This window comes from Psammomys obesus, unplaced genomic scaffold, assembly GCF_907164565.1.
Source record: "Psammomys obesus unplaced genomic scaffold, mPsaObe1.curated_primary_1811, whole genome shotgun sequence".
Taxonomy (NCBI): Eukaryota; Metazoa; Chordata; class Mammalia; order Rodentia; family Muridae; genus Psammomys; species Psammomys obesus.
Window position 1 is genome coordinate 743,458 of NW_026592510.1, and position 17,180 is coordinate 760,637.

The window sequence follows — 17,180 nt, forward strand, 5'->3', positions numbered from 1 at the left end:
CAAAAATAAGGCAATGTCCAAGAGTCTCTTCCAACACTATAGGCTGTTGCTGTTGCCTTTGTTAGCTCCCTAGAGGTTGACAATAAGGCCCTACTGCTGAGGACACCAGACACTTAGACACAGGAGTCAGATGACCTGAGCTGGATCTGATCTGAAAGCCTCCTTCCTGAGGACTAGCTTTCATGGTACCAGAAGGTGCCATGCAAGTTTCCAGAGGAGGGAAGCAATCAACACATACATGCACATGTGTTTATGCACACGTGTGTGTGTTTAACAACAATTGAAAAACTGCCATGAATTTGAATGAGAGCAATGGGGAGGGTATGTCAGAAAGATTGGAGGGAGAAAAGAGAAGGAAAGAAATGATGTAATTATATTTATAATCCCACAAAGTAAAAACATTATTTAAAAAAATAAGGCAAACATGAAACTTCACTGTGGAATTTTCCACACATGAAAATTCTTCCTGTGTTGAGGCTGCTGGTCTTGCATGGATTTCTCTCTGAAATATTTCGGAGTAGGTAAGGCCCTAAAGACTGTAGCACTAATTCACTATCCCAATTTTATCTTCTCTATCCACTGAGCCCATACTGCTCAAATGTTTAGTCTAGTTCCAAACTGAGCATCTTTATTTTTCTTCCCTCTTTATTGTTCCTCCCAGGAAACTACTAAAATGATGTAACATTATACATTTTTGAGGGCTAGTTACTTGGATCTATTCTGAAATTTGTTTTCATTCACTTAGAGTCTATTTAGCTTTCTCGACCTTGCTTTGGCAGCAAAGTACCATTTGTATAATTAGACCACCTTAGAGATGAACAGATGTGGTTCTCTATTGAACCTGCTCCTTTATTGCATTTTTTTCTTAAGTAGCTTCTGAAAATAATGAAATAATGAAATAGTTCTTTTATGTAGAAATTTCCAAGTAGAACTATATTTTTACTTATATTTTTATTCAAGTTTTCAAAAATCTCAGCACTATTTAGTCTAAATCTGACTAATTTTGTTTTCTAGGGAGAATGATAAGACAGATCTGGATGTTATACGAGAAAATCATAGATTCCTATGGAATGAGGAGGATGAAGCAGATATGACTTGGTAATTATACTACATTATTCATATGTTTTGTGTGTATATGTGTGTGAAGTTCAGAGGACAACTGAAAAGAATGGTTTTCTTCTTGTACCATGTGGGTCTCATGGCTCAAACTCAGGTCATCAGAATTGGTGGCAGGAGCCTTTACTGGTTAAACTGTCTTGCAGTCTGATGGCTTGGTAATTTGAGTGATTAGCATCTAATGAAACAAATAGTTTAGTTTTGTTTTTCTTATTCTGTTTTCTCTTATTTTGTTTAAAGACATTATATATTTATAATTGTGTGCCTGTTTGTGTATATGCCACATATGTGTTTGGGAACCCATAGAAGCCAGAAGAGGGCATCTGATTGCCTGGATTTGGAATTACAGATGGTTGTGAGCCACCTAGCATGGGTGCTGGGAACTGAACTAAGGTCTCTTGAAGAAGAGCACATGGTCTTAACCACTGAGCCATCTCTCTAGCCTCAGTATGTGTTGTCTTAGTCATCATTTATCCATGGCATTCAGCATTTTCATAGGACAGTTTCTGAGTCAAGGATAGAAACCTACATTTAGTACCCTTGATTTGGTTTGCTTCCTTGGATGATCTTTGGCAATTTTAATTAACTTCTAATTATTTGACCTAGTCTCCAAAAATAATTGCACTATTGTTTGTATGTTTCTTATAAAATGTTTTGAATACTTAGGGAAAGAAAATACATGAAAGTAATTTTCAAAGTCTAGACATCACTAAAGGTAATAAATGAAAAGTAATTCTCTTTCTCATTTCTGTAAGTCCCCCAGTTTCTGGACAGTTCATGTCCACGCAGTCAGCGTGTCTGTCTGTATTAGGCCTCTTTTAACATTAATATTTATATCATATATGTTACCTTGATATTGCTTCCAAGTAGTAAACTGTGGTTGGATTTATGAATGAATAATACATACTTTTTATGGATTTAGGGAGAAGAGACTTGCAAAGAAATACTATGATAAATTATTCAAGGAATACTGCATAGCTGATCTCAGTAGATACAAAGAAAATAAGGTATGCCCTATGAGTATTTATAGTTGGAGCTCTTGTTCAAGTACTGCATTAATTTTTATTAACTACCATGACCCACATTATTCTTTGATGGCAATGATTTGAATCTGTTATCTTGCACTTTGAAACATCGTTTTGACTGCTTAACCTCTGAGGTCATGGGGTTTACAAAGGGTCTGCTGAATTTTTGAAGGACAGGATGCTTTGGGTTGGTGAGATTACCCAGAGAAGTCTGAAGTTACATACAGTTGGCAACTGGATTCCATCTGGCTCTCAACTTGAGCCTCTAGTGATTAAACACTACAGTGATGTCTCATTTCACAGATCATGTTTGAAATCAATAGCTTTTTGATTGATTGCCATTTATGGAGTGGCAGATGCACTTTTGTTACATAAAATTTCTATTTTGGTAAAACTAACTTTCAGTCTGTGCTAATTAGAAGTGGCAGATTCCCATTTCCACTTTACTTCTGTAATTATTATTAAAGCTATTTTTATTTCTAACTCAAGTTCCATAGTAACTAAAGAAGGTAGTCCAAGAGTGGATGATCTCAGCTGGAAATGTCAAAAGGAATGAGTGAATACTTATATGCTACTAAGAAAAAAAAAATGGATTTATAAACAGTTGTAGAAACTCTAAGAATTTCTCTTCATTTAGTTTGCTCTTTTTAGTGTCTTTAGTTTGTGAGTTGTTCTCTAGTTTTGTACAGACAGGATTGATAATTACTTTGCATAAGCCTGTTATAGATATATGTGGTTGCTGTAGCCCAAGACTTGTCAGTTTCTTATAAGTTAGTTGTGGATGCTGTTCATAGTGTTTCTCTGTACCACCTAACTACCATAACTGATCTGAAATTCCCACAACAACCAGGGTTATTTACAGTTATTGCACTGCAAACCAAGTCTGAAATACCTTCTTTCTAGAATCATGTGGCAAAGTAGCTGTTCAGCCATGGATTTTTTTTTTTTAATGGCAAGCTCCAGTATTTTTTTATTTCAAATTGCATTGTACACTATATAGTGACTGCCCTTCAGAAAAACCTGCAGTCTTGTTGGGTGTGATGGTGTATGAGTGTAATCCCAGCACTTAACAGACAGGATTGTTGAGTTCAAGGCCAGCCTAGGCTGCATAGCAAGTTTGAGGGAGATCCTGGTTCAAAACAAACAACAAAACAAAACAAACAAACCCCAAAACAAAAAAAAAGCCGTGGAGAACAGATGTACACAAATAAAAGGGTTTAAAGTCTCTATTTAAATCGTATTTCCAGAAAGATGGCTCAGTGGGTAAGAGTGCTTGCTGAGGAGTCCTCCAGACCTGAGGACCAGTTTGGATCTCAGCACTCAAGTAACAAGCCAGGGACTCACGCACGCACGCGCGCGCGCACACACACACACACACACACACACGCACGCACACACGCACACATCCATGTACTCCCACCTGTACCTCCCTACCCCCTCAGTACCAGCCCTGATGTGCTCAGAGATAGGAGGATCTCTGGGGCTTGCTAGCCTCCATCTTAACTTTCCCTCCCCACCCTCCCCCCAGATTGCTAGCCTGAGGGTCAGTGAGAGACCCTGTTTCAAAGGAATAAATAAAGAATGATAAAGTAGGACACTTACTGCACTCTTCTGGCCTCTCTGTGGCATACCCCGTACACACAGTGCATGTCCTCATGTGACTGTCTTAAGGAGAATAATTTTGATAGAAATTCTGTGTTGTCACAGTATGCTGAGTAACTGCATATGAGATGAAGATATGTGCTAATAAGAAATCAAATATGACTTGGGTTTGAGTGTGGAAATGAGAGAAATAGGAAGTTTGGAGGGAATATATTTTGGGGATGTAATGGGTCTGTGTTCTAACATAGCATGTTTGAAGTGTTGGAGAAAGTTTAACTTGTGCTGCGGTTCCAGTTTTAGGATGCGTTTTCTCTTAGCTTTGTTTACACACATAGTGCTTCATTCACTTTGAATGAGCCAGCTCTTAATTCAGTGCCTAGTGTTATAGTAGATACTGACGGCACTTCTAGTGGCTCTTCCTTTGTTCTACATTCCTGTTTCTTTGAAAAACTTTTCCTAATTGAGAATGTACGTTGGTTCGTCTGTCAACTAAAATTAGATTCAGGCACGAGAGAGAGAAAGAGGGAGGGAGAGAGAGAGAGGAGAAACACTGCCATAAATGAGCCGAAAGGTATTTTTCTTTTACAAAAAATTCAAGTTGATGGGTTCTGTGTTGTAGGAAGTAGGGTTCAAGACCAAGCCTTGAGTAACTGGGTTAGCAGTTGAATCTAGTGAGAAGAACTGAGTATGAGGATACAGAAGTTAGGTAGGATGACACAGTTCAGTGTCTTATTCCCCATAAGAGTGTAACTCTTGGTGATGGTATTGCTTTATAAAGATTTATTGTTGTATTGGATTACTTGTTTTTTTGTTTTCTGTGTATCAACGTTGGCCTGCACATATGTATGTGTACTACATGGATGCATTGTGCCTGTGGAGACCAGAGGAGAGTATCATATTCCTGTGGAGAAATGCATGGTTGTGTTCTGCTCCATGGATACCGGCAACACCACTAAGCCCTCTTAATAGCTGAGCCATTTCTTCAGTCCTGTTTTCTCTTCAGAGATTTAACAGATATTAACTTAATAATTACCTGTTATTCTCATTTGAATACCAAGTCCAATAAGTAGTTGCTTAGCAAGCATATTTGTTAAATAGATTAATGAGTGAAAGAAAAGTTTTGGGAAACTGTTGCTAGTAATGCATTTGGCTTTGTGTTTTAATAGATATTCCCAGACAATGTTGAATGGCACGCACTCTACACACATATAAAGCTTAAGCATACAATGAAACAGAGGTTTGTTTTTTGTTTTTTTTTTAAATAACTTTTTTTTTTTAAGCACTTTTCAGTCAACGTTATTTCTCCACAGACTTGGAGAATTTTATTTTCATTTGCGTTTTAACCAGAAAATTTAGACATTTTTTGAATCTTCATATGAATTTAAGATATAAATTTGAAAAATTAAGAAATAAATGATTAAAAACTTAAATGGAAAGTTAAAAGAAATTGAATGTTTTATCTGAACTTATTTTGCTCTTTTGTTGTTTTAATGTGTATGGCCGTTTTGCCTGCATATGTATCTGTGTGCCACCTCTGTGCAGTGCCTGTGGAGGAGGAAGGTGTCAGGGCTCCTGAGCTAGACTTGCAAGCAAGCTTGAGCTGCTTCATGGTGCTAGGAGTTGAACCCGGTTGTCTGCAAGAGCAGCCAGGGCTCTCAGCACTGAGCCATCTCTCCAGCCCCCTGAACCCACCAAGGTACACTAATCCTGTAGGACTAACATGTCAAAGTAGTGCTCTCGGCCAGAGTCACAGTTCTTTGTTCTTGTCAGTACCGTATACAACACATAAAATATGAATGCAGGTGTTTCCCTGGCTCGACACCTGTAACCTTTAGGGTATTTTAAAAGTGATTTTTAACAGAGGTTGGTAATTGTCAGGCGGTATCCTCAGGTTTCTATAAAAAGAGAAAAAGCAATCACATTTATAATTAAGCTTTTTTTCAGGTTGAAAATTTTATCTTCTTGGCTTTATGTTCAGGTGTGTGTGTGTGTGTGTGTGTGTGTGTGTGTGTGTGTGTGTGTGTGTAATTTAAATTTTATATATCCATTTATTTTCATATAAACATAAACTTTCTTACCAGTTTGGATTTAGGTGGCGAATAGAAAAAGAAGTAATTTCGGGAAAAGGTAACTTTAAATTTTTTTTTTACTTTCTAATATAACACAGCTTATTTTGTTATATAGAATTGAAATCATCCATGAGATTTTTTTCTGCTGTAGACAATAAATTATTATTATAAAAATAAGTTAGGGAAAATTTATTTCTAATAAATATATTATTAGCAAAGATCAGAATTTAATGCTTTCTTGACTTTTCCTCTAGAATTAGGCATTTAGAAGATATGTGGAAAATGTTATAGGAATTAAAGATTTAATGACAGGAAACAAATGAGTGCTTGAGTACCAATTATAATAAAATATTGATAGTACTATATTCCAAAAGAAATCAGTATTTTAAGGGTAGAAGTCAATATCACATGCGAACTCAATAGAAGTTTTATACAGACTAGTCCTAGATTGAGCTCAGATATTTAGTCTTATATCAAAAGATCAAACATTCAGGGTAGTCAAGGGCACTCCAGTTCCAGGGGATTGCAAGCCTTCTGACCTCTTCCAGCACCAGGCATTCCTGAAGTGCACACATAGAAATGGCAGGGATTTTTTTTTTTTTTTTAAATGAATGATTGAAGGCACTGTGGAGGAAAAGGAAAGAGAATGAATTTAAAGCAGCTCTCGCGTCAGTGAGGTGGTCAGTGGGTAAGGACACTTGCCAGGCCAACCTAGCAACTTCAGTTCGATCCCTGGAAGCTAGAGTAGAAGGAAAGAACTCACTGAGCAAAGCTGTCCTCTGACCTCCACATGCAAGCAATACACACACTCACACAGGAATGCACTCACGGGCATGTGCGCACCCCCACCCCACCCCACACGCATACCACAAAATACTAAACTTTTTTGGTTTTGTTTTTCAAGACAGGGTTTCTCTGTATAGGCCTAGCAGTCTTGGAACTTGCTCTTTGAATCTGGCTATTCTGGAGTTTAGAGATCTGCTAGCCTCTGCCACCTGAATTCTAGGATTTAAGGCGTGTGATGCAGCCAGCCAACATCACCTCTGACCTCCCCACTCTCCCACCCTCAGCTGAAAAATTAGGCATTTAAAAAATAAGGCAATGTAAAAACATTTTAAGGTCAGTTTTATTTTGTATCTTTACCTAAAATAATGAGAAATCTGAAATGTCTTTCACTAATAAAAATATCTGTATTAATTTTGTCAAGTAGAATTTTTAGGAAGGTATATAAAACTGCCCTTTAAAAAATTGATAGGCATTCTCTGAGTTCATAAGTGAATAGGACTAGTTGGGAAGCAGAGAGCAAGCTGCTGTGCTGTTAAAACAGTGTTGTGTGTAACAGCCATTACTAAACATGCTAAACGTGCATGTTTAATTAGCTCTTCATTTGGGATGACTTTTAAAGTCATTCTGGGACTTCCTTACACATGCCGTAGCGTGACATGTATGCACACACACATACACACACAAATGTAAATAAAAGTTTAAAAATTGTGTTTTAAATTCAAGTCATCCTCTGCTAATAGTAAGTTTGAGTTTAGTCTATGCTACATGTGATAGCTCCTGTTTCAAAAGACTGAGTTACAAATTAGCCTTTAAGGTGCTGGCAGATTTTTGTGTTTTGTGAAAAAGATTTTGTGGTTTCTATTTGTTACACTTGGTACAAATAACTGGTGGAAAGTGTTCTTTGAATAAATCATTTTCATTTCTCTCTTTGTCTCTCTCTCTCTCTCTTTTTTTTTTTTTTTTTTACCAAACAGATAATTTCGAGCTGTTTCTTCACCTCCAAAACATTAGTTTTTGTTCTCTCTTAGTTTTTAGTATATTTATGATAGAGCAATGGGGTGTTAAAATAATCAGGTTTAAGTTTTTAAAGTGTTTTTCATGAATATTTTTGTTAGAATTTTAAGTAAATGATGTAATAATACTTGGAACCATTAATTTTAACATTGCAGTTGAATACTGAAAAAACTCACATCTAAGATCATATATTTTAGGAAATGATCTCTCCTTTCAGGGTTTTAGTGAGTACACTTAATATTTTCACTTTCCAAAGTGAGATTCTCTAATATGGGCTCACTAAAATTCTATTTAAGTAAACAGTTTATCACCAGGAATTCTGTGAGTGTTGTTTTGTTTCAAGAGTTCTTCAGCCAGGGCTGGTGGCACAGTCTCGTGGCTGAGACAGGATATTTGTAAGTTCTATAGAACAAGTTTTAGGCCAGCCTAGGTAATGTAGCAAGCAAGCAAGAAATAATAATAATAATTTTTTTTTAAAAAAGACCTGGGATTGGCTTAGTGGTAAAGCAAATGCTTTGCATTGTAAGACCCTGGGTTCAGTTCCCATTGCAAAAGAAAAAAAAAATCCCTTTGACTTCATACTTAGATACATGCATGCTATAGTTATGGTGGTCAGTTATCTTTAATGCTGAGTTTGTTAACATTTATTACAATTATTTTACCTTTTTTTTTTTTCCAGAGCTGAGGACTGAACCCAGGGCCTTACGCTTGCTAGGCAAGCACTCTACCACTTAACTAAACCCCCAACCCCTATTTTACCATTTTTAAAAGAAAATATTAGAAATAATAGGTTTACAGGAAAATCATATCATGTACAATGGCTGATAGTGCTTTCCTTTTGCAGGTCAGTTTTTTTGTGGAAATAAGTGTTGTGATGAAAAAGAAGGCTTGAAGAGCTGGGAAGTTAACTTTGGTTATATTGAGCATGGTGAAAAGAGAAATGCACTTGTTAAATTAAGTAAGTTGTGTTTAGTGGAGGTATTGTTATTTTTTTCCAAGGTTATCTTTATTTTAGGACTGTAGCCTATTTACAATTCAATTTTAAAAGGGTTAATATGTTTTTCTGAAAGTATTCTTTTTCCCTAATACCTCAAATAAATTTTGAACCTAAAGTTTTTAGCATTATGGTAGCACTTTGATAAAATAATTCTTATGTCAAACTTCAGCTGGTAACTTGTAGAGTGAAGATGTCACAAGCTTGAGAATGATACTAGATTATGTATCTAAGTAACAGTATCAGAAAAGGCAAGGTAAACCTTATGTCTGATTGTGTAGCCGTATTGTGGTGGTGACAGTAAATACATTTTCTCTTTGACAGTGAGTGAACATTTTGGGAAAGTATTCTTTTAAAGAAGGTTTTTACTTAACATATTAATTTTACTTAATGATAGGTTTCACTGTGACATTTTTATGCCTGTATATATTCTTCTTCATTAGTCCTTTTACCTCCATGTCTTTTTTTTTTTTTTTTTTTTCTTTTTTGGTACCCCATGACTATAGTTAGGCTTACATAAGGAGCATGATGAAGGATTATTTGTAAGAACATGGATAATATTTACCAGTGGCTATACCACTGAGGAAATCTTCAGGGAGGTGCAGATCCTCATGAGTCTCCCCCACCCTGACAATGATGGAATGTTCATGCATTTATTTGTCTGCACATCACTGTACAGGAGATGGTAGCTGCTGGGAGTTCAGGGGTGTAGTAGTTATGTCATGCTCACCAGTCTATTTAGGAAAACAATAGCAATTACTTCCCTACTAGAAACAGCCACAGGCTCCTGATTTACAGTAAGATTTACAATACATGTGCATTTCCTCCTGTAGCGTGAGCCTTAAATACTATCCCAAATCAATTGTTCACCCCATAACAGTCATGCCAGTATCACATCAGTGAGCACATCTTGCCAGGAAGATGGTTTGAGTAGCACGAAGGATTCACTGCTGAGTAAGACCATTGATGACAATTCTCCCTTAACCTACATAGTACCATCCGGCACTATGAGACCTAGCTTGTAGAGAGGAAGCTTCTGTCCCTATTTCAGCTTTATTTCTCACACAACCAACGCATATAACATCCTCATTAGAGCCTTACCTTCTGGTCCTGATGGACAACTAACATCAGCAGTACTAGTCAGGATTATTTAAAAGTATAGAGATGGGTCGGGAAGATGGCTCAGTGGGTAAAGGCACCTGCCATCAAGCTAAACAACTTAATTTATTCCCTGGAACCCATATGGTGGAAGGTGACAACTGACTCTGTAACTTGTTCTTTGATGTCCCATATACTCAGCTGTGATGTACGAGTCCCTTGCCACAAAACAGATAAAATGTAATTCAGAATACATGTAGTGGGGCTGGAGAAATGGCTCCGAGGTCAAGAGCACTGGCTGCTCTTGAGGACCTGGGTTTGATTCCCAGCAGCCACGTGATGATTTAAAACCATCTGTAACTCCAATTCCCCAGGTTGGTGCCGGGTCCCATCTGTTTGAACTTGTACTGGTCCTAGGTGTGCTGTCTTTGTGAGTTAATATGTGTATCAGCCCTATTGGAGCTGGAAACAGTTTTAAAGATACTTCAGAAAAAATGTTCTCCATTGTGTTTCATAGGCAGAATTAGTACCTGACATCAAAAATACCTCTTAATACATTAACATGATATAATAATAATATGCATATAACAATAATAATTATTACTTGGGTATAGCCATCTCCTCTGAAGTACTCAAAAACTTTCAAATAGAAAAAGAATCTTCAAATGCTTCCACTATCATGACCTCTTCTTTTCCCTAATCTCATTCCAAACCGCTGACCTTTCCAGAAAGCACTTCTAAAAGGAACCCAGGAACCAGTCTGTGCTGACAGCACATGGGTAACTGATTGTTTCTATCAGGAGTGGAAGGAAAACTGAAGATTTATTAACGAGCCAGAAAAAGCTGATGTCTGTAACAGTAAAGAAGGAGGGAAGCATCTGAAAGATGAAAACTAGCTTTAAAAGAGAAAAGTGTACTGCTGTAAACCAGGGTTATAGAAAACTGCTGTCTGCTGGCACGCTCCAGGTTCATGGGGTCATGCTAAGAAAGTCAGAGAGCGCAACACTCAAAGCAATGCTTATCTCTAAACTCCTTTCTTAAAAAAGGTTGTATGCATGGGGTTTTTTTTGTTTGTCTGTTTGTTTGGTTTTTTTTTTTTGTCTACACATATGTCTGACCATGTACATATATGATGATAACTGTGGAGGCCATATTATTTCTTATATATAGTAAAGGGTATAAAAAAACATAAATTCTAATTAACATAGAGAAGCAATATAATTACACAGATTCAGAAGCTCAGTGGTGTATTTTTTTTTCTCTTTTAGGATTATGCCAAGAATGTTCCTTTAAATTAAATTTTCATCACAGGTAATTTTTCTTTTAAAATATCATTTTTGATGTTTAGTAACCCGGGCCATACTCATTTTGTTGTATTGAGTATCTGAATCTCAGTCTGGATTTAATTCGTTGTTTAGAAAATAAAGCATCATTGTGTGATCCATGGAACTGGAGATTCAGTCTGCCCTGATGGCGCCAAGCAAGTTTCTATGTGAAGATCTGTGTGGAGCAATAGTTACCTTTTAGAAGAGTTGTTAGTTTGGAGCCAATGGCCAAACACTGTAATAGTCTTAGAAATGATGTTTTAAAGCTGGCTACATAGAATGGTGTGTTCCTACATTCATGGGTTTCTTTGGAAGTCAGAGAAGGACATTGAGTGCTGTGCTTTCTGATTTTCTCAGCATTACTCACTTAAGGTCTCATTGAACCTGGAGTATGCCATTTTTTACTAGTCTGGCTGACAAACCATAGAGATCCTCCTGCCTCTGGTCTCCACCTTCCTGCCCTTAAGCACTGAGCTTATTGGTGAGGATAGTCACCTGACATTTACATGGACTCTTGGGATGCAAATTCAAATCCTCATGCTTGCCCTGTAGACTCTTCCCTACTGAACCATCTCTCTAGTCACTTTTGTGACTGTTAAACAGACAGTGAAATAGATTTCCTCAGTGATAACAGCGACACTGGTAAAAGCAGGCTTCTGTCTGCTAAATTGAGTGAGTTAGTACCACTGGCCTGTACCATGCCGTTCAAGTGAGATCATTGCCTTGCCGTGGTTTTGTTATTTGCTTATTGTTGTCATTTTTTGTTTGCTTGTTTTGTTTTTGAGGCAGGCTAGCCTTCAACTCATAATGTACCTGAGGCTAGTCTCAAATGTATGATTCTCCTGTTTCATCCTCTTGAGTTCTGGGGTTATAGGTATATGCCACCACACCTGGCTTCAGATCAGTTTATTATAAACATGTCTACATAGTGTTTCAGCTGCTACAGATAAATAATAATTTCTTAAAATAAGCAGGATTTTTTGTTACTTGAGTAACAGCCTCAACCTTAATTTCCTCTCTCTGTCAGTGATGGTGAGGGATACTGGGGGTATTTTATGACGTTCCCTTTTGAGTGTTATTTTCAAATTGAGAAGACTTTGATAAAAGAACACATGGTTAACTGCATGGGTGCCTTAATCAGAAGTCTGTTGAATACATATTTGAGAGTGGTTTTCTTGTGCTTCTTAAGCAATTAAAATTAATTGCATTTTACCTATTGTACTGACCAAATTGTAAATCTGGCCTAGAAGAGGTAAAGCCAGAGCAATAAGAAGGCAAATTACAAGTTGTCTGCATTGACATATGAGTTAAAAATAAGCATTTTCTATCTCTACTGTAGGATACTTTTACTATAGTCTTTATTCCAAGAGGAGAGCATCCTCTCACTGTGGCTTAGACCTATCCCAGCACTTGCTTCTCACTTGCTTCTCAGTGCTCCGTGGATATGAGTTATGTTCTGGGAAAGGGAATGGACATAAAAAGGATTGAATAAAACTCAGATTTACTAGTTTACATAGAGAACTTACAAAATAGTTTTTTGGTCTCTGTTTAGCTTTATTATTTTACAGAATTATCTTAGTTCGTAATTAACTTAAACTATTTACGTACTCTAGCCTGTTGGTAATGGTACACACCTTTGATCCCAGCACTCAGGAGGCAGAGTCAGGTGTATCTCTGTGAGTTTGAGGCCAGCCTGGTTTACAGTGTGAGTTCCAGGGCAGCTAAGGTTACATGGAGAAACATTATTTCAAACAAAACAAAAGAATGTGCATACTCTCTCAAGGTTCTTATTCTATAAATTACATGTACTTTAACTTTTAAGTTCCCTGATATATTTGGTCCTTGTGGAGCTCCTGTCCTCTCCAGGTCATACTAACTCTCCCTTCTTTCATATGATTTCCTGTACTCTGCTGAAGGTTTGGCTATAAGTCTCAGCATCTGCTTTGATACACTGCTAGGTAGAGTCTTTCAGAGGCCCTCTGCAGTAGGCTCCTGTTAGTTGTTTTCTCCTACTTCCAATTTCCATCCCATTTGTCTTTCTAAGTGAGGATTGATCATCTTACCCGGGTCCTCTTTCTTGTTTATCTTCTTTAGGGGTATAGATTTTAGTATGTTTATTCTATCTTATAGGTTTAGTACCCACTTATAAGTGAGTATATACCGTGTGTGTCTTTCTGCTCCTGGGATACCTCACTCAGGATGATTTTTTCTAGATCCCACCATTTGCCTGCAAATTTCATGATTTCCTTGTTTTTAATTGCTAGTAGTAAGGACCAAATATATCAGGGCACAGAGGTCTTCTATGAGACTATTTCTCCAACCAAGGACCATGTATGGATATAACCTAGAACCCCTGCTCAGATGTAGCCCATGGTAACTCAGTATCCAAGTGGGTAGCCTAGTAAGAGGAACAGGGACTATTTTTGACTTGAACTCAATGGCTGGCTCTTTGACCAAACCCCTCCTCCGCAACACCCGAGGGAGGAGCAGCCTTCCTAGGCCACAGAGGAGGACATTGCAACCAGTCCTGAAGAAACCTGATAATCTAGGGTCAGATGGAAGGGGAGGAGGACCTCTTCTATCAGTGGACTTGGAAAAGGGCAGGGAAGAGATGAGGGAGGGAGAGTGGAATAGGGACGGAATGGGGGAGGGGGCTACAGCTGGGATACAAAGTAAATAACTATGGTTAATATAAAAAAATAAAAATTAGAAAAAATTCATTGGATTTTTTTTATAAAATTGGTTGGAAAAATTAACTTCAATATTATGTTCTTTAACATAAAGGAGAAAAGAAATCAAGTCAAAAAAAAGAAAGGCTAAAAGCAAGACTGAGTGTGACCAGTCACCGTATAAGAAACCCAGATCATCCTCAGAGGAGGAGGCCTCCAAGGGGAAGAATGAAGGTAAAAAGGGCCAAGAGCTCCTCACTCTGAGTATAGAATATAGTCCACTGCAGTACAAATGAGACTCTAGCTGGGGATGCATTTAGAACTTCGTTTTATAGCAAGTGAAAGGAAAGTGGCCAAGAATTCAGATGTGAGTTTAATAGGACTTTAAAGAACAAATTGATTTTTATTCCTTTGGGGCATATTCTGTAATATTATGAAACACTGCAAACAGTGTTCAGGTCCTGCCATATCCAAGCCTTGTAATTTGGATAAGACAGTGACTCTCTTGAGATTACTTTCTCCATGTATGCTAGGGTAATGTGAACACCTACCTTCATATTTGTCAAGTTTGAGAAGAGTCAAATGAGAATGTGATGGCCTTCTGAGAAATGCAGAGCAGTTTTTCAGGCTGTCATTTGATCTCAGATCATGATTACAGAAGCTATCTTACAGGATTATGAGAAAGGTTTAGATAATTTATTAAGCAATTTGAATAATGCCTGTCATGTAATTAGCTGTTATGAAGGTTACTTCCAGTTGCTTTTTCAGCAGCAGCAGCAGGAGTTAATTGCCTATAACTTCTACTGAATCAAACTTGAAACAAGGTGGGCAAGAGTGAACTAAATGTAACCCAATGTTGATATAATATCTGGACAGGAGAGGGCTCCCTTGCTCTAGAAAGGTACATTCTTCTATGCATTTTTTTCTTGCATATCATGGTGGCCATGCAGTTAAAATATGTAGTTCAAGGTACTATATACTGGAGTGGGTGGATGAACTGTTAGAAGAACTGCTCTTTTCTTGTTTATTAAGAATTGTCATTTGAAGCTGAAAGCCTTTTCATGTCTAAATTACTTCATAACTTGAAAGTAATTATCAATTAATAAGTTAATAAATGAGAACATATCATCTGGGTTTAAAAATTTGTACTTATTCTAGTATATACAATAAATGCCATTTGAAAATTTGGTTATATCTATCATTGCATTAGTGATATTGTTATCTTTTTATTGTAATCATACCATGTAATCATGGCTTATTCTAAATTAAGGAAGAGCTCATCTCTACCTAGACCTTTTTAATTTAGCATAAACTTGAATAATGATTAAACATCATAGTTGTATCTGGACAGTTGACACTCCTGGTTTAATCCCTAGACATCCCTTGCCCCCTTATGTGAAACATGTGAAACATGTTACCATCATGGAAGGTGCTGAGTGAGTGAATGGCTGGGTGGAAGCTGAATGCCACATGGCAGAATGAATTTGTAAAGAGAAAACAAAGACAAATCATTAGCTTGTGTTTGAATCTATTGATTTTGTGGTTTGAAGCTCTATTATTGTGGTTTGCTTTTGCAAATAAGGAAGAACAAAATACTTAGGTATAGAAACAGTTTCTTAGCCAAAGATTCAATATCTTCTGGCCCCATTTCCCTTTCTCTCAGCTACTTCACCTTTCACGTTTCACTTCAGCTCAATTGGAAAGGCCCTCGTAGGCCCTTCTTAGTAATGTCTATCTCACTTCCCCCAAACAGAGTAGATCCTTATTATACATTCTAAGTGCACCCTGCACTTGTTTAGAAATTCATAAGACTCTTGAAATAATTCACTTTCTGTGAGAGAAGGGATTGCATGCCCATTTAACTCATCTCCAGTTGCTAAGACCATAGGCATTTGCCAGACAATAGGTGAAAGGAATCAGTGAATTCTCATAGTTTAAGAAATTCCAGAAGTCTGTCCTGTAATCATAATTAAAAAGATGTTCTACAGTTTTACTTTTCAAATTTCAGTGCCCTAGCCAGTAGCGATCAGCTGTCAGTTGGTCTGAAGTCACTGTCTGGGACCCCTGTGGTCTGTGGGTCCTCACACACAGACAAGTGTAGGAGAGGCTGTGCCCTGTGGTATGTGCTTCAGCCTTGCAGGGAAGAGGAACCACCCCCACCACAGTAACCTGCATAACCTGCGCATGTCATATGTAGTGATTGCTAGCAGGTTTTCCTTAACATTTGGCCCCAGCCTACACTTTCCCACTGTGCTTCTACTTAGGTCAGTGGGCTTGCAGGGTAAGCCCAACCTTTCCACCTACTTTTCAAAATCCCATTTGTCTTTACCCTGCACTTCTTGTACCCACTTTAGCCTCTAAAAGACAGAAACTCAGGCTTTTTGGCCCCATCATCGAGTTCTGTTGGGGTGTTGTTTTGTCATTTATACTTTTTTGTTTTATCACCATCCAGAATAGAGTGGTAATTTAAAATATAGATAGCCACGTGGTGGTGGTGCACACCTTTAATCCCAACTTTTGGGAGAAAGGAGCAGGCAAGCTCTATGTGAGTTTTAGGCCATTATACAATATATGTATTATGTAATAGTATTTTATATGTATATATATTACATATATACATGTACACAAATATATGCAGATATGTATATATTTAATACAATATATATACACACACCAATAGATCTTCTGTATATTTTGCTTCTTATCTTTCTCAATAACTCTTTCAAAGATGAAATTTTTAACTTTTTTTAACAAAATTTCTTTAATACTTGCATATGACTGCAAACAAAGTTGGCTGAGGATGTGGCTCAGTGGTGGAGCACTTGCCATATGGAAGGGAGAAGCCCTAACTCCTCACCACTTCCCATTTCTCCTTGCGTATGGCCTTGAAAAAATTCTGTGCAAAATAAAAATACGTAAACTGTGTTCAGTGAAAGGGCTGAACATCTCCACAAAGTAAAATAAATTTATTTTATTATTATTATACAAACTATGAAGTGAGATTTTTCAAAGGCTTTCAGTTTTTAAATTTTAAGTTAGCTACCTCAGGCTCTATGAACATGTAAGATGATCTCTATCTAAAAGGACCTAACATTTTAATTGAGGAGCTAAGACTGAAGGACCTGAAGGATTAGGAAATAGTTGAAGGACTTCTTCTTTTTCTTTTTGCTTGCTTGCTTGCTTCCTTCCTTTCTTATTTTAGGATAAGAAAACCAAATTTGGGAAGAATTTATGGTTTTAGCTACAACTATCAATACCACTTGAAGATGATGTTTGGTAAAATTATATGGTTTTCTTTTCAGGACAGTCATCCTCAAAAAATTCAGAAGAATCTAGCAGCAGTAAGTATCACACTTAGAAATATATAGATTCAAAGCATTTATAATTTAGTTTTTTTTTTTAATTTATTTGTATCCTGCTCTGATATGAATTGTATTTGTTTTTGTACAACCTGAGAAGAATCATAAAGGACAAAAAGTAAA

At 37.1% G+C, this 17,180-nt stretch overlaps 1 protein-coding gene across 2 annotated transcripts in view; it reads left to right on the forward strand.

Moving 5' to 3' along the window:
* Positions 1-17,180, forward strand: part of LOC129681886 (protein FRA10AC1 homolog) — a 32,511-nt gene that overhangs the window by 8,847 nt on the left and 6,484 nt on the right. For both annotated transcript variants that reach the window (XM_055614103.1, XM_055614104.1), the window contains exons 5-11: positions 1,015-1,098; positions 2,039-2,123; positions 5,825-5,870; positions 8,457-8,570; positions 10,973-11,015; positions 13,814-13,932; positions 17,001-17,039. In XM_055614103.1, coding sequence (XP_055470078.1) covers positions 1,015-1,098; positions 2,039-2,123; positions 5,825-5,870; positions 8,457-8,570; positions 10,973-11,015; positions 13,814-13,932; positions 17,001-17,039 — 530 coding nt within the window. The remainder of the gene's footprint in view (positions 1-1,014; positions 1,099-2,038; positions 2,124-5,824; positions 5,871-8,456; positions 8,571-10,972; positions 11,016-13,813; positions 13,933-17,000; positions 17,040-17,180) is intronic.